The sequence below is a fragment of the Phocoena sinus genome, chromosome 8 (assembly GCF_008692025.1).
Source record: "Phocoena sinus isolate mPhoSin1 chromosome 8, mPhoSin1.pri, whole genome shotgun sequence".
Taxonomy (NCBI): Eukaryota; Metazoa; Chordata; class Mammalia; order Artiodactyla; family Phocoenidae; genus Phocoena; species Phocoena sinus.
The window spans coordinates 7,783,693-7,803,989 of NC_045770.1; the positions used below are offsets into that span (position 1 = coordinate 7,783,693).

General features: G+C 38.7%; 1 protein-coding gene across 3 annotated transcripts in view; it reads left to right on the forward strand.

Moving 5' to 3' along the window:
* CDON (cell adhesion associated, oncogene regulated) overlaps positions 1-20,297 on the forward strand; it is a 103,139-nt gene that overhangs the window by 34,014 nt on the left and 48,828 nt on the right. For all 3 annotated transcript variants that reach the window (XM_032641634.1, XM_032641635.1, XM_032641636.1), the window contains 6 exons: positions 8,064-8,203; positions 9,983-10,255; positions 11,542-11,688; positions 12,583-12,726; positions 13,359-13,646; positions 15,946-16,215. In XM_032641634.1, the coding sequence (XP_032497525.1) occupies positions 8,064-8,203; positions 9,983-10,255; positions 11,542-11,688; positions 12,583-12,726; positions 13,359-13,646; positions 15,946-16,215 (1,262 nt within the window). The remainder of the gene's footprint in view (positions 1-8,063; positions 8,204-9,982; positions 10,256-11,541; positions 11,689-12,582; positions 12,727-13,358; positions 13,647-15,945; positions 16,216-20,297) is intronic.

The window sequence follows — 20,297 nt, forward strand, 5'->3', positions numbered from 1 at the left end:
AATAGTTTATTCCTAAATATATTGCAGTGATTTTATTGTCCTCAGCAAAGGAGAAAGAGAAGACTTGAGGGTGGTGACTGGTGAAGGAGGGCTGGTGAGGAAGTCCTTCAGAGGCGGGGGAGTCGGGAAGTGGACTTGGAGACAGGAAGTCTTCTAAAGGCATGTAGTTATCTTGCAGTCACATGGCACTTAAAGTTACAGCACACAAAAGCACCTTATGGCGAAATAAAGGCTAAGCGGCAAAGTGTTCCACCAGTTGTGGAAATGATGCATCCCCGCTGGTGGGTGTGTCTTTGACCGAAGCTGTAACATCAAAGTTCCATTGTTTAGTTTCTGATTGAAAAAGTTATATAAAAGTTTATACCAAATAAAAAGAAGCCATCTGCAACGTGGAATAACTTCACAGGAGCCCCTGTGGCAAAACATTTAGTCATTCTGTTAGGTGAGGCTGTGTTTGAACAGCTTCTTTAGTTGTCACCTGTCCTCACCTGACTCAAAACCTCCTGAAGGCAGCTACCCTGCCTGTTTTCTCCCTGGCTGAGTTTCCAGCATAGCACAGCGCCTGACACATAGTAGGCAGGCACTAAGTATTTGTTGAATGAAACATGAATTCCTCTGCTTTGAATTCTTCTAATGCTTTTTACTGTCTCATTTACTTACTATCATTTTCTTTATTCCAAAGTTAATTCAAGCCCTCTTTTCCTAATTAGGCTGCAGTATCCTTTAGTTCAGGAATTATACCTTCCTCATCTTCCTCATTTTTGTACCCTCCCAGGATCTTGCCCAGAGTAGATGCCCTACGTATGGAATTAATTGACTGGATGAATATTTCTTGGAAAAAGTAAGATTCTTTGAGAAATCTGTGCAGGAAATATTTGCTTCTTAGCTAAATTATTCAAATATTCAGAATAAAGAAAACTTTGAGAGGAGATTTAAAGCTGGATGTGATTAAGGTCAAGGTGGTTCAATAGGTTAAAAAAAAGTATATTGTGTGTTGGACTTCCATAATTGAAATTGTGCTGAATTAATCAGTACCTAATAAAAAAATTTAAAGTAGACATGCTTTATTTTTTCTTTTGTTTAGTTATTTCTGAAAACTCATTTTTTCTCAACAATTGAGAAATAGGATGTTTTGAAATAGAGGGTTTGAAAGTAAGAATCAATCTTTTATTTTTAAGAAGGAAATTACTATTTCATGAAGAAAAAGATGCCTTTAAAAAAGAAAACTAAGTTAAAGAATTTTCTATTTTGAAGAACAATACTGATCCCAAAGCTGAGTTTTTGTTCACACATTAATCCCAGTTATTCCCTAAGCCTCAAAGAAAACTATAAGAAAGTCTGATATAGGAGTCTAGGGAGGGAATAGTTCAGAGAGACAGCTTTGATCATCCTTAGGAAAGCAAAGGCGTTCCTTTAAAAACAGAGGAATCAAATCTAGAAATTCAGGACTTTCCCCAAAGGATTATTCTGGCAGCATGTTGAAAAGGGGTTATAAAAGCATGAAGTTCACAACCTGAACAATAAGTTAAGTAAATGTTAGGGAACTATTTCCTTTCTTATTCTGAGACGAGGCATACCTTTAGCTTCCCTTTGCCGACAGAAATTCTCTTAAGCCTGGGATGGCTTAAAAGTACAGTTTGTAATGCAAGACAAATTGCCTTCTCTGTAGGCATGGAGGAAAGGCTTAGAGAAAGCCCTGTAACTCAGGAGATACCAGCTAGTCTTTAGGCCAGGACTCAAGGAGCAGCATTTGGGCCATATGAGAGTGGGGAATGGGAAGGAGAATGGGTAAAAGAAAAGATTTTTACCGCATGGAGGAAAGAGTTATCCCCTGATCCTGATTTGTAGGTTGAATGGGATACTACACTTAGCTGTTCTTTTTTTTTTTTTTTTGTACTCTGAAGAGACTGTACTACCAGGTGCTTTCTTGGGAGCAAAGTGACCACTGACCATCTTCTCAGACACTTAAGTCAGCCACTCAGAACTGCAGTGAAAATAATGGATGTTGGCCTTTAACTTCCTCTGAGTATAGGAAGGAGGTAGAAGAACTTCCTCATGACCATGTTAATTCCTTCTGAGACCAGTGAGTTGGATAAGCCTTGATGGTTCTGTTTTTCACATGGGAAATTGATCAGGCCTTTGCCAATGTCCAATAGTAAGACAAGATCAAACCCAATTTAAAGTCCAAGTCCTTGAGTTATTTTACTACCTCTAGTAGTTTAGGGAAGTAGGGGTATATATATGGTTAATGGACACGGAAAGCAGTAAGGAAGAGAGGATAATGGTTGGGAATGAATGGTAACTTACTATTTTGAATGCCAGCAAATATTGCCAGAAAGCATCTGTCAGCAGTTCTTGCGTACAAATTTCTTTTCAGACAAATACACGTTATAAATTAAAATCACACAGTATAACAACCTCAACACACAACCCCTTAACTTACTTGAAGTGAATTTTGGGTAAAAAGCAGAGATTTTTGTGTCCATGGTGTTTTTTGTAATTGAAAGTTCAGAGATGGACAAGGTTTGATCAGTGTAGCCTGCGGTGTCCATTATTGTTATTCTTTCTGCAGTTACTTTCATATAAATTTCGAATATTGTTAGAGAAACCCCTAACAGACTAGACAGTGAATGTTGCTTTATGCCCTGTAAAATATTTTAATTAATTTCTCAAATTTATGTTTGATATCCACGCTTCACTTACCTCAGTGTAAGGAAATAAACAGTATGCTGGTGAGCAGGGGTCCCCCCATGTGCTGGTGGCGGTTGATGGGGATCGGCTTGTGCCTTGTTGCCATCTTTTTGGACGACAACCTCAGCCATCTATATATTTAGTCTTAAAAATGTTTTTACTCCTTGGCCCAATAATTTCACTTTTAAAAGTCAGTTCTAAAGACATACTTAGAAGAGTAGTTAAAGATTTATGGACAAAGATACTCACAGCAGTATTATCTGTAATAGCGAAAAAAACCCACAAAACCAAAAATATACATATGCACACACATATAAAAAAGTGGAGCCTAACCAATAGGGAATGGCTAAGCAAATTAAGTGTTGATACATACATTCAATAAGTATCTATAGCTGTTACAAATTATGTTTATGAAAAATTTTAATAAACATGATCATTAGATGATAAATGAAAAAAGCAGGATTTAAAACTATATTCCATATATATTATGATCTTCAGTTATGTAAATATACACCATGTGAAAAGGATTAGTTGAAAATGGATTGAGATATTGATGTGTTATCTTTAGGTGACAGAATTTTCATGCTTACTTGCCTTTTTTTTGTACGTTCATTCCACATTTTTATGCTAAATGTGTAATTTTCTTTGTCATTGAGTATTTGTAGAAACTTTCTGTTAACAGTTTTCTACTTGATAAAATAGCATATTCACTGTAGAATATGTGAAAGAAAACCTTGAAAATTTTGTTTAAAATATCACCTGGCATTATGTTAACCACATTGGATGCTTAAAAAAAAATTCTAAATGAGAAAAACACTGCAGTCTGAAAAATGGCAATGTAATTTAAATCAGAATTCTGTTCTATCTGATATGATTTAAATCCGAATTCTGTTTTTAATTTTTACATGAGAATATTTGAATGGTACGTATGCTAGAACAGAGGTCAGACAGCCTTGGCAAGTGATGTGTGATGGGGTGGGCTGGTGTCCTCTTACTGTGGACCTTTTCTCTGCTGGCCACTGTTTCCAGATCAGAATAGGAGGATGGGATAACAGTTTCTATGCAGAGGAAATTAGGGCTGCTTTCTCCCTTGCCAAGGTAAATTTTTGTGGGTAAGAAAGGTGACATACGTGTTAAGGCCACTGATCTGTGTGTGAGAAGATGGCAGGAACCTTGTTCAGTTGTGATAAACTTGGCCAAACAAATTGTTCATTTGTGAGCAATGCAGGCAAATGATACATATTTATATGTATATAAATTATAAATATATAAAATTTGTATATACTTATATACATTTATAGTATACACATATATTTATGTATAGATGTTAGATATGTATGTTAAAATATATTTTTTGTTTTCCAATAACTTAACTAGTCAAGTAGCAATAGCACTAATATTATTAAGAAGTTTCCTCTTTCGACAAATATAGTACTTTTGAAAATGACATGGTATTGAATAACTTTCCAGCAGTGCTAATGCATATACTCTGATTTATACATCATCTAACCCTGCTTATGGTCAGGGATGTTTGTCTGTGAGGTTGGACCTAGGTTGCTCTTGGTGACCGTTGAATATAATTTCAAGCCACCTGACCCGTAGAGCAACAGAACCCAGGTTGTTGTCCTGAATATCACAATTTTCTAAGCTGAGCAGGCTTGCCACAGAGAAATATAAACCAAGTCAACAAATATTTAGTCAGTGACTGTGAGGGTCATAATTTCTTTCCAACCTCTCAAATCAACTGACAGCATGTTAACCTAATAGGAAGATAGACACATTCCTGTGTGATAATATTTAGGTAGCAATAATGAGCTGTGATGTTTTAAAGGACAGCTGTAAAGTAACTCACTAGATCACGTGCTGGGGTTTAAGTTGACTCTGGAATTTGTTTCACTGCTTTTCAATAAATAAATAGTTGAGGAAAGATTTGGCAAAAGGAAGAAACTCTCTTCCTTGTCCTCAGGAAAGTGCCTCCTGTTAACAAGTTGTTTCAATGTTTACTCTGCCGTGACTGCTTAGCAATGGTGTGTCAGTTCTTACCCTTGAACCAAGGGAAGAATTCAAATAAACCAAAAAGGTTTTCACACAGCTGGCCCCTTCTGCCAGCGGGTGGTACCAGGGTAATTTCTCCCACTTTTAAAAGAGCTCAGCAAGGGCTTCCCTGGTGGCGCAGTGGTTGGGAGTCCGCCTGCCGATGCAGGGGACACGGGCTCGTGCCCCAGTCCGGGAAGATCCCACGTGCTGCGGAGCCTGCGCGTCCGGAGCCTGTGCTCCGCAACGGGAGAGGCCACAACAGTGAGAGGCCCGCGTACCGCAAAAAAAAAAGAAAAGAAAAAAAAAGAGCTCAGCAAGAAAACATTTAAAAGGCATTCCTCGAACTGATAGTCCACGATGTAGATAAACTTGAGTTTGCAACTTGGAGATTTTGGAGTACCTGGTGTAGAGAAGTGAGCAGATCCTGGGAAATATTTGATTTATTCAAAGCCATACTTAAGGTGCCTTACTTTGTATTACTACCCAGTTTTATCAGTGGTTAGAATTAACCTTTCTTTTCACAGATGAGTACACACGTAGAATTCTCATTTCTAAAATGTCATTAATGTAACCCTGGCATTACGTTTTGTTGTATTCTATAGTCAGATTCTGTGTCCTGGCCAGGCAGGAATGTAGGGGAGAATTTGTCAACATAATAACCACTCTTTGGATCTCTAGCATAGCATGGTGCCTGGCATACAGTAGGTACTTACTTTATGTTTGCTAATTTTTGAAATCATATATATGAATGAATAAGTGAATGAAGGAGTAAAAATACAGCTAGGTTACACTGAATTCAGTAGAGATAACAGTTCTCATTAAATACTACTCTCTAAGGTACTTCTGGGAGTTACGTTACATTAAGGTATTCCTTTCATTTTAAGAAACATCAAGTGCCTCTTTTCTGCTAGGCATTAGAATTTGCAAAGTTGGATATGACATCATTCTTGCCTTCAAAGAGGACAGAGTTATATGTAACCAGAGAAATTGCAGAGCACAGTAGTGAGTGCAGTGGTACATAGTGACCAAGGTGTAGAAGTAGCACAGAGAAGGAATGAACCATATCTGGAGGATGGCATGGACCTTGTGAATATTCCTAACTTATTTATCTTGTTTATTTTCCATCTGTCCCACAGAATGTAAGATATACATTTTTGTCTGTTACTTATTTTTACTGATGTATATATTTAAGTGCTCTATCTCCAGCTCTTAGAATGGTACCCATCATATAATAAACATTCAATAAATATTTGTTGCATAAATGAATACTTTTCCTTCCAAAAGGAATTTACCAATTGTATTTCACCAACGAGATATTATAGTGATTTTAATGCACATCCTTACCAGTGCTGGGTTTTGTGAAACTTTTTTTGGCTTTGTAAATGTGTTATATTATCTCTGTATTAAAAAAACACATAAACAAACATTTCCATGGCTGCCATCCATCCATCCCCAGCAATTCTCTCTGTTTTTCTGCTGCCCTTGTATAGCAAATCCTTGAAGGAGTTTTCTGTGCCTGTTTCTTCATTTCCTCCCTTCCCGTCCTATCCTGAACTGATCAGACTTTTGTCCCTTCTCCACTGAAACCGTTCTTGCTATATCACCCATGGTCTTCTTCATGGCTTTCTGATGCCATCTTATCTTACTCTGTTTCTCAGCAGTGTTTGAGATGGGTTGATTACTCTCTTCTTCCAGAAATGTTTTCCATTTTTCTCCCTAGATGCAACATTCCCCTGGATTTCTTCTTATTTTGTTGGCTCCTTCTTCTTAGTCTCCATTATTCTTTCTCCTCTATTCAGTGTCTAAAGGTTGGAGTATCTTTCCTCCTCTAGCATATTTTCCTTAGTGCTCATCTAGCGCCAAGGCTTTAGTACATCTAGCACCTTCATTTTCAGCTCTGACTTCTCCCCACAGCTCCAGACTCCTATATGCAACTGTCGACTAGTTACTGGTACTCGGATCCCTCACAGATCTCAGACTTTCCGTGGCCAAAGCACAGCTGTTGAGCAGCCTCCTCTTCAGCCGTTTTCCCTGCTCCAGTCTTCCCCATTTCAGGAAACAGAACTTTTACTTATTCTGTTACACCAAAAACTAAGAGTTGTCTTTGATATAGCTCTTTCTCTCACACTTTTTTTTTTTTTTTTTTTGCGGTACGCAGGCCTCTCACTGTTGTGGCCTCTCCCGTTGCAGAGCACAGGCTCCGGACGCGCAGGCTCAGCGGCCACAGCTCACGGGCCCAGCCGCTCCGCGGCATGTGGGATCTTCCCGGACCGGGGCACGGACCCACGTCCCCTGCTTCGGCAGGCGGACTCCCAACCACTGCGCCGCCAGGGAAGCCCTCTTTCACACTTTTTATCCAAGCCTTCATCAGCTTCTGTTGGTTTAAGCTTTAGAGTATGTTCTGAATCTGGTGATTTTCCTCAGCACCTCCACAGCTGACTCACTGGACTAACCCACCATGTGCTCATCTCTCTCCCCAGCGATCTCGTAACTTCCCACTTGGTCTCCCTCCTCCATCCCGGCCCCACTTCAGTCTAGTCTCCATCAGCCAGTGATCTTCTTAAAGCATAATGAGATCCCATCCCTCCCTTCTCTAAGTCCTCCAAGGGTCTGCCATCGCATTTAGAATAAGTGCCGAAACCTTCAGCGTGGCCTTTGAAGCTGTGGGCAGGATCTAGCCCGGCTTTCCTCTGTGCTCTCTACTTGGCTCATCCCACTCTCACCACAGTGGTCTTTGGATTTCTGCAGACAAACTCGATCCCCACACAGGCCTGCCCCTGGTGTTATTCTCTGCACAATCCATGAATCCCCCATCTGAAAAAAGGGAGGAAAACCAGGAGTACCTGACTCATAGGGTTGTCGTGAAGGTTCATTTAATATATGAAAAGCACTGAGATGGTGTCTGGCTCGTACAAGCACTATATAAACGTTAGTTATTATTTTGTTGTTATTGTTTCTGTTTTAAGGAACATAGAGGAGGAATGCATCTTAGTTGTGTTGAGTTTTAGATGGTTGTGAGATGTACAAAGAGAAAGGCGCTAAAGGCCGTTATGTATTCATTTGGAACGATTGGTTCTGTGTAAAATAAGTGTCTTAGTATCTTGGAAGAATGAGCAGAATTTCTAACTTTAATTTAACGTCTAGAGATTAGCTTGTGAACTGGGAAGATGTGGATCATTAAATGCCTTGTATTTGACACACTCTATGTGGAGCTTTCAAAATAGACGGCAGCCACTGTGTTCATAACTCTGGCTGGCTATTCAGATAAAAAACTTCAACTGTTTTTGTACTTTAGAATTTCTTCCTTTTTTTTTTTTTTTTTTGATGTCTTTTAGTAAGCCAAGGCCTGGATTTTGCCCTGGAAGTCTGTCCTGCCCGCTTCTGCAATCTGACGCTATGCATCCAGTTGCTGGACCCTTACAGACACTGCTGTATTATGTTACTCTTCCGATTCTGTGCTCTTCCGTGAGTCCAGGTAAGAGGAGAAGAATGGTAGTTTGGGCCTGAAGCTTTTCCTCATCTTAATCCTATGAAGAACTTCGACTTTAATGCTTCGACGATAGTAATGGTTTCTAAAGACGTTTCTAAGATTTGTTTGACCAGTGGAATGATTTTAAAACTTTGATTCATTAAGCAATTTAAGGATCTCTTAGGAGTGCTTCTGGGCACTCGCAGGCCTTCCCATCATTGTCCGTATAACTTATTCCTTCTGTTGCCTTGAAAATAAATATTTTCCGAACATGCTTTTTTTCAGCGAGGATATGTTACAAATCTCTGAATTTGCAAATTATAATAGGAATAAAATGCTGACTACACACCACCAAAGAGGAATTTTAGAATCCGTATGTAAGAGTACTCAACTTGGAGTGAGAGAACTTGGTTCAAATCCCAGGTCTCTCATGATCTTGCCTAATTTATTATCTAACTCTGGGTTACTAAAAAGCTTAAATGTGTTTATTATTAAGTGTATATATAAGCCTGAGGCTAATTCATGGCCCATATGCATTTCTTTTTATTTTAGATATGTGTGAAGATTTATATAGGAGTATATACAAATACGGTGATGTTTATTTATTGTCATGTTTGTTTATTATCTTTGTTAAAAATACTGTATAACTGTACCCGACTTAGTAAGGGAAAATTGATTTAGTGGTTTTTGTTTGTTTGTTTGTTTGTTTGTTTTTGGCGGTACGCGGGCCTCTCACTGCTGGGGCCTCTCCCGTCGCGGAGCACAGGCTCCGGACGCGCAGACTCAGCGGCCATGGCTCACGGGCCCAGCCGCTCCGCGGCATCTGGGATCTTCCCGGACTGGGGCACAAACACCATGTACCCCGCATCGGCAGGCGGACTCCCAACCACTGCGCCACCAGGGAAGCCCGATTTCGTGGTTTTATTTCTGCGGGTTTTTTTTTGGCTAAATAGCAACCTCAGATTCAGTCAAGGCATTTCCTTTAATCTTTATTTCTGGTAAAATATCCTATAAAAGTAGATTCAGCGATTTATTATTTTTTTCTTTTAACTAGTTTATTACACCAGATTATTAGTATCCCTGTACCCCGCCCTCATTTTTGGGTGGAGGAGAGGGATCTGTTTTGATACTTGAGCGCAAGAACCCCTCTCCCCCAAGTTACTGGAGGAATAGACATAACAAATGAAACTATTCCAAACACCAAATAAAAATATTACGATTGATACCCTGTTTATCCTCATATCCCCAAAAGTATAGACTTTGTATTTCGGTGTGGCTTCCTAACTTTCTACTTCTGCGTTCTTAAAAGTTGAACATTACTTATATTAAAGGGAAGTAGTCAAGTTGTTTTGAGAAAATAATTTGCTCTTAAAGTCAAACCCTGTTGGTAATGCGGAAGAGAATTCTTTTTATTTTGAAAGTCATCTTCTCTTTTTCAGATTCTTAACTTCCATTTTTAAAAAGCTACTTCATTAGAAGAGCAGTTTACCATTTCTCATTTTTAGAATTAGTGTTTCGTTTTATTTATATCATAAGGACTCTCATCTGTGCTGCCCTAACTGTTAAGTTCTACATTGGTATGTTGCCTTCTTTCTTCCGAAATATAAGAATGTTCCTAGAACTCTTACAAGCTCTAAAGACCATAACGTATAAAGTAAGGGATTGCCTTTCGTTGTGTAGATTCAGAGGAAGTATATTAAACGTGCTCTTCTTTCTCTCTCCCCTTATCTCCTCTTCTCTCCCGCTCCCCCCACCCCTTTGCACACGGGGACTGTTCCCTCGTAGACTTGGCACCTTATTTTATTTCTGAGCCATTGTCTGCCGTCCAGAAAGTTGGTGGACCTGTAGTACTGCATTGTTCTGCTAAACCTGTGACTGCTCGTATCTCATGGTTGCATAATGGAAAAAGATTGGACAGAAACGTGGAACAGATTAAGGTTCATCAGGGGACGTTGACTATCCTTTCTCTTAACCCCTCCCTTTCGGGTTATTACCAGTGCATTGCCAACAATAGCATTGGCGCCATTGTGAGTGGTCCTGCAACCATATCCACTGCAGGTGAGTCTGATTTTGTCCCTGTTATAGATGCTTTTTTCCTGAAATTACTGTTAATACTTGCATTATTTTGAGTACTTGGAGGAGCATGGGCTTTGGAGTAAGACACGTATGCGTTCTCATCCCAGCCTTGACACTTGCTGTGTGTTTAACCTGGGGGACGATACTTGAGCCTTGCTTAGTGTCTTCCTCTGTATCAAGGGATATGGAAATTATTTTGTGCAGCGTTAGGACAATTTTCTAACGTGAATCTGAATTTCTTTGTGAATATTTAAAAGTCCTTAATATCAACAACAAAAAAAGCTGTTGTCCGCTTTGACAGTTATTTCATGCCATCCTTTATCTTTTTTTCACATCTAATTGTTTTATTTGCCTTGATTACAGAGTGATTTTCATTTATTTAATTGAAACCAGGCTAAAGAAGTGGGGTAGAAAAATAACTGTAAAGAAAGGAATGTTGAGTATTGAACTTATGGAAAAATCTGGTATGTGTGGTTTTCTTAGTAAGTTTGAGCCATCTGCCTTTCAAACGGTGATGGCTTCCAGTAATGGAAAACGTCTTTGTGAGGGCACCCCTATTTACAGAACAAATCTGGATTCCCCAGGAGTAGTGAGTTTGTCATAACTGAGAAGAGTAAATGTTTTGGTAGAGCTGTGACCCATGGACAGCTCCAAGCCACACACCGGAGGGCTGAATTCCTAGGGGCAGGCTGCAGAGTGCTTTCAGCACTGGCAATAATAAAGAGCCCTTCCATGCAGGCTCCAGCTGTAGTCAACTTAAACCGAGAGAAATTGAGACCTAGTTAGTATATTCAGGTAATTCAAACGATACACTGCTTTTTTTTTTTTTTTTTTTTTTGATATCCTAGGTTCATTCTTGGAAACCCTTTTATTGCCATGTGAGTAGCTACTAACAGAATAAGGATACATAGGGAAAGTGAGTTTTGATGAGAGACTGGATTAAGAAGGATTTATCTTGGCAGAATGGGAACAATTAGGCTTTATAGTTCTCCCTAATGTTTCAAGAACAGTTTGCTTGCCTTGTAGTCTCCTGGAAGCATTGTCTTCTGGAAAAGGGTGCCGTGACTAAGCCCCAGCTCTCAACTGTGCACCTCTACCCCAACTGCTTTCTAAGATAAAAATATCCTGCTACTTTGGGAACTGGGATTAGCTGCCGCAAATGGCCATGGTGCAGATGTTGTTTCTAGCTTTAAAATTTCCTTTGGGAAAGAGAGTTCAAATTTACATTTATTTATTTATCTATCTACTTATTTACTTATTTCTTTTAGTTCTTGGTGATTTTGGTTCATCAACAAAGCATGTTATTACAGCAGAAGAAAAAAGTACTGGTTTCATTGGCTGCAAGGTACCAGATAGTAACCCCAAAGCTGAGGTGCGCTATAAAATCCGGGGAAAGTGGCTGAAACATTCCACAGGTGAGACCTCTTACGACAAGCCGATGGCACCCAGAGAACAAATGTGATTAACCAACTACCATTAAGCTCTGTGTGCTAGGGGCTGTAGACACAAAAATACACAAGATATATTGTCTCTACTATTGGGAGTCAAGTGGAGTAGTTTAGACAAACGGTTACAGTATGAAATAGAACATAGTATAGAAGACAGTACAGAAATGATTACAACTCCGCCCCCCCAAGGCTCACTCCTTCAACTCATTGGGGAATCTACTCAGATATCACTTCCTTTGAGAAGATCACCCTCATGGCACTATCTAAAATGATATGCTGTGTTGCTCTGCCCACTTTATTCAGCTTCATTTTCTGTAGCACTGTGTTATATGTATTACCGTCTGCTTGTTGGTCGTTTGTCCCTTCCTCTGCCGCCTTTTTCCTGCACCGGAACATTGGCAGCATGAGTGCAGGGCTTGCTTTATCTGCTCGCTTCATTGTTGTATCACTTGTGCACAGGCCATTGTTGGCAGAAAATAGGGTCTCAGTACATATTGTTGAGAAGAAATGAATGAAGACGTGAATGACTACTGGGTGGTCAGTGCTGCAGGCAGGGGTTTGCCCAAAGTGGCAGCTGCGGTCGTTGTATCTTTGTCTAAATATGTTTCTTGTGCTGTGGTGTTCTCAGTGAGTGATCTGTTGCCTTGGGGCTCTGATGGGTTTGATTTTTTTACTGTAGTGCTGTTGACTTTTTTTGTTCTGCTTTGACTTTCCTTTTCCTTCATTTAATGAATTTTCCCTGATTGCTTATTTGCTGCTCGTGTCACGTCTACATTTAAAGCATAACTATCAACCTTTGTTAGTCTTAACTTGTGTCCTTCATAAAGAGAGAGGCCTAACTGCATTCCCTTCCTTCCTCAGAGAATTACTTAATCCTTCCATCAGGGAATCTTCAGATTTTGAATGTATCCTTAGAGGACAAGGGATCATATAAATGTGCGGCTTTTAATCCTGTCACACATGAATTAAAAGTTGAACCCATTGGCCAAAAGCTTCTTGTGAGTCGTAAGTATTTGGGGGAATCGTGGTCACTGGGAAGAGTCCTCAGAAGCATTTCTCATAAAATTTGGGAAGTGGGAGTTCCTTTTTCTTTCAGATCCTGTTTGTTTATCATGAGAAAGTCTTTACATGCATAAGTGCATTATAGCATAGTACTGTATATGTTTTAAAAATATAATGACTTTTTAGAAGAGAATTTTGGTGAAGATGACAGGATAGAATTCATGTGGAGAACTTTGCCCTTTGCTCAAATAAAAAGAAATCAGTGAGCAAATATCACTTTATATCAGTGGTAATCAAATTGGTGGCTAACTGTGAATTACAAAAAAATATTTATCTGTTCTCTTTGAGATACGATAAGTTGTAGTAGCACCAATAGTCAAAGCATAGTTAAGTCACAGTCCACATGCTTGTTGAGAAATTCAACATTTCCAAACTGCTAATTCAGGAGTAGCTCTAAAGGATCATCAAGTCTTTTAAGTTTAATTCTCAACTGAAAATGATTTAGTTACCAAACAGGACCTCATAGTGTAAAGAAGAATAAATGGGAAGATGGGGAAGCTCACAGCTTTGCTAAGGAAGAGGGTGGAAGTGAATACATAAGAATAATGATTTTTTATTTTCCCTTCTTTCTCCAGGCCCTTCTTCAGATGACTTTCACATTCTTCACCCCGCCCTTTCACAGGCACTAGCTGTTCTCTCTCGTAGCCCTGTGACCCTGGAGTGTGTGGTAAGTGGGATCCCAGCTTCTCATGTGCACTGGCTGAAGGACGGTCAGGACGCTGTGCCGGGAAGCAAGTGGAGAAGGTTGTATTCGCATCTTGCCACGGACAGCATTGATCCAGTGGACTCTGGCAACTACTCCTGTGTGGTGGGAAACAAGTCTGGAGACACCAAGCACGTGACTTACGTGGTGAATGTACTTGGTAAGGTGTTGCTTGTTAAGTGTTTTTTCAAGTCAGGCTATTTTTCTGGTCTAACTGATGTTTGAGTGGAAGATCTATTTGTGAACCATAAATGGAATAGAGACTACCTAGAAATAGCTACCCCAGTACCAAAATGAGCTTCATTTCTCTAAAGGACTGCTGAGTTGGGCAGTGTTTCTGGGTGGCACAGAGCATTTCACCTGGGATGTTCTTGGGAACCTCACCCCCAACCTGGTTACACAGTACAGCAAGTCCCCTACATACGAACCTTCAAGCTGCAAACTTTCAAAGATGCGAACGTGCGTTCGCATGTCTAATCACGTTAAGTTAGTTCACGTGTCTGGTGTACTTGTCACGTGCGTGCGTCCTCTACAAGTGGCTGTGCTTTTGTGTACTGTACAGTACTGTATAGAGTACAGAAGTACAGTATCTTTAGTTCAAGCCCAGGATGTCCTGAAGCAAGTGTAAAAGCAGCGGTGGTGTAGCTGGTTCTACACTATATAGCCGATTGTTAGTAGGGTTCCTAAGCTAACTTTGTTGGACCTATGAGCAAATTGAACTTACGAACGCACTCTCGGAATGGAACTGGTTCATATGTAGGGGACTTATTTACAGAGCTGGTTCTTCCTTCTCGATGACGTGGAGGAAAGAGACTGGAATTCAACAGGATGCAAGATTCTGGGCTGTATCAGTGTGTAGTGTCCAGTAATCCTAACTAAGACAGAGTACTGACTAGAAAATGTCATCTCAAAAAGAAATCATTTCATTTTATTTTCCCTTTTGGAATGCTTTCACTATAGCTGGCTCATAAAATTTGTGTTATTTTCACCCATATTTCTATATATACTATTTATCTCAAAGCTATTCCTTTCTTCCAGCTACCGATCTCGCTGTCACGTGTAGCAGCAAAAATATTTTCCTTTATCAAAACAGATTTTCATGAAAACTGGGAAAAAAAAGTTTCCATAGTAAATATAGTTTTTGTAAAGCTTCTGCACCTGTTTATGTGCGAGAGTGGCCTGACATAGGTTACACTAGAATTAATACAAGTGTATGGCAAGTGGGCTTTAAAATTTAATGCTAATTAGGACTAGATTAATATGCATAGTCATTTAATTTGAGCATATGTTACAAATGCCGATACATGATGTACTCTGTCCAGGTAATAAGTGACTTGATGCAGAAAGAAAAAGGCAAATACCGTATGCTAACACATATATATGGAATTTAAGAAAAAAAAAATGTTATGAAGAACCTAGGGGTAAGGAGTAAAGACACAGACCTACTGGAGAACGGACTTGAGGATGTGGGGAGGGGGAAGGGTAAGCTGTGACAAAGCGAGAGAGAGGCGTGGACATATATACACTAACAAACGTAAGGTAGATAGCTAGTGGGAAGCAGCCGCATAGCACAGGGAGATCGGCTTGGTGCTTTGTGACCGCCTGGAGGGGTGGGATAGGGAGGGTGGGAGGGAGGGAGACGCAAGAGGGAGGAGATACGGGAACATATGTATATGTATAACTGATTCACTTTGTTTTAAAGCAGAAACTAACACACCATTGTAAAGCAATTATACCCCAATAAAGATGTTAAAAAAAAAAAAAAAAGTGACTTGATGGGTACTAAAGGAAAATTTTTGCCCAGAATACATGTAACCTCAAAGCAGAATTGAGCATAAAAAGAATTTAACTTCCAAATAAGCATTCTTCTGTTTTGGCTTTTGCGTAGTGTGAAATCCAGGGAAATGATTACTTTATTTCAAACAGATCACCTGGAACAAACGCTCAGAGAAGCCAAAGATTAGAAACTCTGCATGTATGTATGTGTGTGTGCGTTTGTTGGGTTGGCGGAGGGTGGTTAAGTGGGAGGAGAGATCTATAAAAAGAGGCTATAATGTTTTAGTAACATATGGTTTATCCTATTGGAGGAAAGTAAATACATTTCTAATTTTTTCTTGATGACCATGGTGGATGGGAGAATGTGAGGAAATAATACAATTCGGTTTCAACTAGTTATTGAGGAGAGTTTGTATGACTCATGTGATAATTTAAAAAGTACATCTTGAGGGCTAGACTTTAATTCATGTTTATTTTATTTTTTATTAACTTTTTACTGGAGTATAGTTGATTTACAATGTTGTGTTAGCTTCTGGTGTACAGCAAAGTGAATCAATTATACATACACATATAATCCAGTCTTTTTTAGATTCTATTCCCATATAGGTCATTATAGAGTACTGAGTAGAGTTCCCTGTGGTATACAGTAGGTTCTCATTAGTTCTTATTTGTTTTATTTTTAGAACATGCTTCCATTTCTAAAGGACTGCAGGATCAGACAGTGTCTCTGGGTGCCACGGTACAATTCACGTGTGAAGTTCATGGGAACCCAACCCCCAACCGTACCTGGTTTCACAACGCACGGCCCATTCGTCGTTCCCCACGACATCTAACTGTGGGAAATGGATTGAAAATCAGGGGTGTTACCATGGAAGATTCTGGGCTGTATCAGTGTGTAGCAGATAATGGGATTGGATTTACGCAGTCTACTGGGAGACTGGAAATTGAAAATGGTAGGCTTTTAGGTCATGTAATCATAGGAGATTTTACTTTACAGATGGGGTTTTGTTCTGGTTAAAAATTAAATCATGTTTACAAAAAAGGAAATAATCCTATCCCCATGACAGAGCAGTGTTCATTTTCCATGTTCCTTTCTAGTTGCAGGTAGGCATTTCCATGAAGAAGCAACCTTATTTAATCACGCTCATTTAAAAACTTTTTTTATAATATTTTTTCAACAGATACTGCATAGTTTTGAAAAGGCATAATTTTGAAAAGCACATGGTAAAAGTCTCACTCATGTTCCCCAGCCAGCCAGATTTCTCTTTAGAACTAACTAGTTTTATCATTTTCTTGAATATCCTTGTATGCATGTATATAATCAATTACATATAACACGTGAGCTTGTGTGCATTTAATAACAATGTCTGTTTTTTTTTTTTTGAACGTAAATGGTGGTAGCATTCATATAAATTACCTTGAAGTTTTCCTTAAAAATTTTTCCTTGAATTTTACCTTAAAAATTACCTTGAACTTTTCACTTCACACGTATCTTGGACATCTTCTCATATGGTACATTAAAGACTATTTTCATTTCTTTTTAAAAATGGCTGCTTAGTCTTCCGTTGTATAGTTGTGATGATTTGACTAGTACCTCACTGATGGCTGTTTCTAATCCTTCACTATTACAAGAAGTCTACAATGGATGTCCTTCTACATAGATTATTTTGCACATGTGTGAATATCTCTAACATAAATTCCTAGAAATGAACCTGCTGAATAAAAGCATGTATGTCTTGGTAATTTTGATAGATATCACTGCTCTCCAAAATAGTTACTAGTTTACACTCCCACTAGCAACGTTTCCACATATCCTCACCAAGGTGTGGTGGTGTCAAAATTTCTGTTTAGTCTTTGGCAATCTGATAGGTTTTTAAAAAAGTACCTTTTGGGCTTCCCTGGTGGTGCAGTGGTTGAGAGTCCGCCCGCCAATGCAGGGAACACGGGTTCGTGCCCCGGTCCGGGAAGATCCCACATGCCGCGGAGCGGCTGGGCCCGTGAGCTGTAGCCACTGAGCCTGTGCTCCGCAACGGGAGACGCCACAGCAGTGAGAGGCCTGTGTACCGCAAAAAAAAAAAAAAAAGAAAAAAGCGCCTTTTGATCTATATATTTTTTATTATTATGAATGAAGTTGGGCATCTCATCATGTGTTTATGAGCCATTTGAATTTGCTTTCCTGTGTATTGCCTGTTCATTGTCTTTTGCCCATTTTAAATTAGGTTGTTGGTCTTTTTTCTTATTTATAGGAGTTCTTTATATATTAGGGAAATTAATCTTTTGTCTGAGAGTTATAAATATTTCAAATTTCAAAGAATCAGGATGATAGAGACCAATTCTCTGAACTTGGTGCAATTAATTTAGATGTTAATAACAAAAAATAATTTTTAAATGGCATGTATTTGGAAACTTAGAATTATATTTCTCAATAGCTGGGTCAAAAATCATAATGGAAATTTAAAATTCTTTCAATGATAATGAGTGTCAAATTGTGTGGGATATAGGAAAAAGGAACATAGAATTTATAGCCTTAAATGCTTATAAAAGAAAGCTAGTAAAACTGAAAATTAGTGAACTACGTAAAATAAGAGAATAGATTTAAAGAAAACAGAAGAAAGGAGATAATAAAGATATGAGCAGAAATCAATTAAATAGAAAATGAAGATAAAATAGGATCAGTAAAGATAAAGTTTAACTAAGGAGTTATTCCAGTAATCAATCAGAAAATTTAAAGTATTATTCATCCTATTTAATGAATAAAGGAGAAAAACAATATGATTATCTCCATAGAAGCAAAAAGCATCTGACATAATTCAGTATCTATGATAGACACTTTTAGGAAAACAGAAATAGAAGGAACTTTCTTAACTTGATAAAGAGTATCTAACAAAAACTCACAGGAAGCATTACTTTTAATGGTGAAATGTTTAAGCATTCCCTTTAAAATCTCTTTTAGTTGTCATCATAGTGGAGATTCTCATCAGTACAGAATGACAAGAAAAAGAAATGAAAGATGTAAGGGTAAGAGAGAAGGAAAACTCAGTCGTTATTCATTCACAGCTGCTATGGTTGTCAATATAGAGAATCCTCAATAGTTTGTTGGCAAATTGTTAGAAATAATAAAAGCTTTTAGCAAGGTGGCTGGATAAAGACCAATAAACAAGAATGTTGCCTTTCTGTGTACGAGTGTATTAGCCAGGTTTCTCTAGAGAAACAAAACACAAGAGGATCTATAATATACACATAGGAGGAGATTTATTATAGAAACTGGCTCACACAGTTATGGAGGACAAGTCTGCCATCTACATACTGGAGAAGGAGGGAAGCCAATGATGCAATTGAGCTGTGGGAAGAGAAGTGATGGTATAAGTCTCGACCTAAGTCCAAAAGCCAGAGGTCCAGGAGCACTGATGTCCAGTGTCCTAGGGCAGAAGAAAGATGGCTCAGCTCACAGAGAGAATTCGCCCTTCCTCTGCATTTTTGTTCTACTGAGGCCCTCAACGGATTGCATGGTGCCCACCCACATTGAGAGGGCCATCTGCTATACTCGGTTTACCAATTCAGATGCTAATTTCTTCTGGAAACACGCTCACAAACACAGCTAGTTATCTGGGCATCCCTTAGCCCAGTCAAGTTGACACAGAAAATTAACCATTACAATTAGCAACAGACAGAAAAAGTAATTCAAAAGACACTCTAAAAGAAGGAGAACAAGAAAGTGGGGACCTTGCTTTACCAGATATTAGAATATACACAAAAATCTATAGTAATTAAGACAGTGTTGTATTATTGGTGCAGGAACAGACAAATAGACTCTTGGAACAAGACAGAGACCACCAACAAGGATTTGCACTAAGGATTTGACTTAGGTGGCATTGCAGATCACCAAGGGGAGGATATCCATTTCAAGAGTTGATGTAGGATAATTGGTTATCAAAATGGAGAAGAAATTAAATCTCTAACTCACATTGTACACAAAGACAAATTTCCAGTGGATTAAAGACCTGTATATGAAAGGCAAAATGGCAAAGTTTTTGAAGAAAATATAGAAGAATATCTATATGATCTGGGTAAACTTTTCAACAAGACATTTTAGGCTAATTTTTAAGAAAAGATTGGTATGACTACATTAAAATTAAAGCATCCTTATTTTTTAAAGATACCATTAAAAATGAAAAGCAAAGCAATAAACTGAGAGAAGATACTAGTAACATATGTAACTAGCAAAAGAGCAGTACCTAGTACTTACAAAGAATTCAGAACCACCATTACAAAAAGGATGAAGGATCCGATAGAAAAATGGACAAAATGCACTTGACAGAGGAGGAAAAATGAGTGGCAGATATATATGTGAAAAGATAGTCAACCTCATCAGTACTGAGGGAAATGGAGGTTACGACCCATGAAAGCATTTTACACTTCTTAGATTAGTAAAAATTCAGAAATCTGATCATTGTTGATAGACTTCGTCAAACACAGGAAGTAGGACTGGAAAAGGAGAAAGATGTGCTGGAGAAAATGTCATTTGTAATCGATATTCCATTGTGAGATCACTTAAAAATACCGCCCCCCACCAAAAAAAATACCTGAGACCAGAAGGAAAGAGTCGGTGCCACTTGTTTAGAAACAAAAATTTGTTCGTGTATTTGGTCAGAAATATGTTTGTCAACCGTAATTCAGAACAGGTTTTTCTCCCAGGATTTTTGGGATCAGATTTTTGCGCCCTGGAATTGACTGTCTTTTTGAAGGACTATTATTTAGTTTTATACTTCTTTACACCTTTTTCATGTTAAAGTCTGAGGTTTTGGCCTCACGTGTTCTGGATTTACAGTGGTCAGATGCGCTGAGGATGCAAACTGGAAAACTCTCTGTGGATTCCTTTATATACATTCCTTTCTTTCTGAAGGACAGGCAACCTATGTGGGAAATGTCTAGGAGCCCACACGATGAAAAATTCTACTTTTGATTGACTGCTTTACTTGGTGAAAGTTGAGAAGCAAACTAACAAGGAAGGAGATATCTTTGTTCTAATCATGAC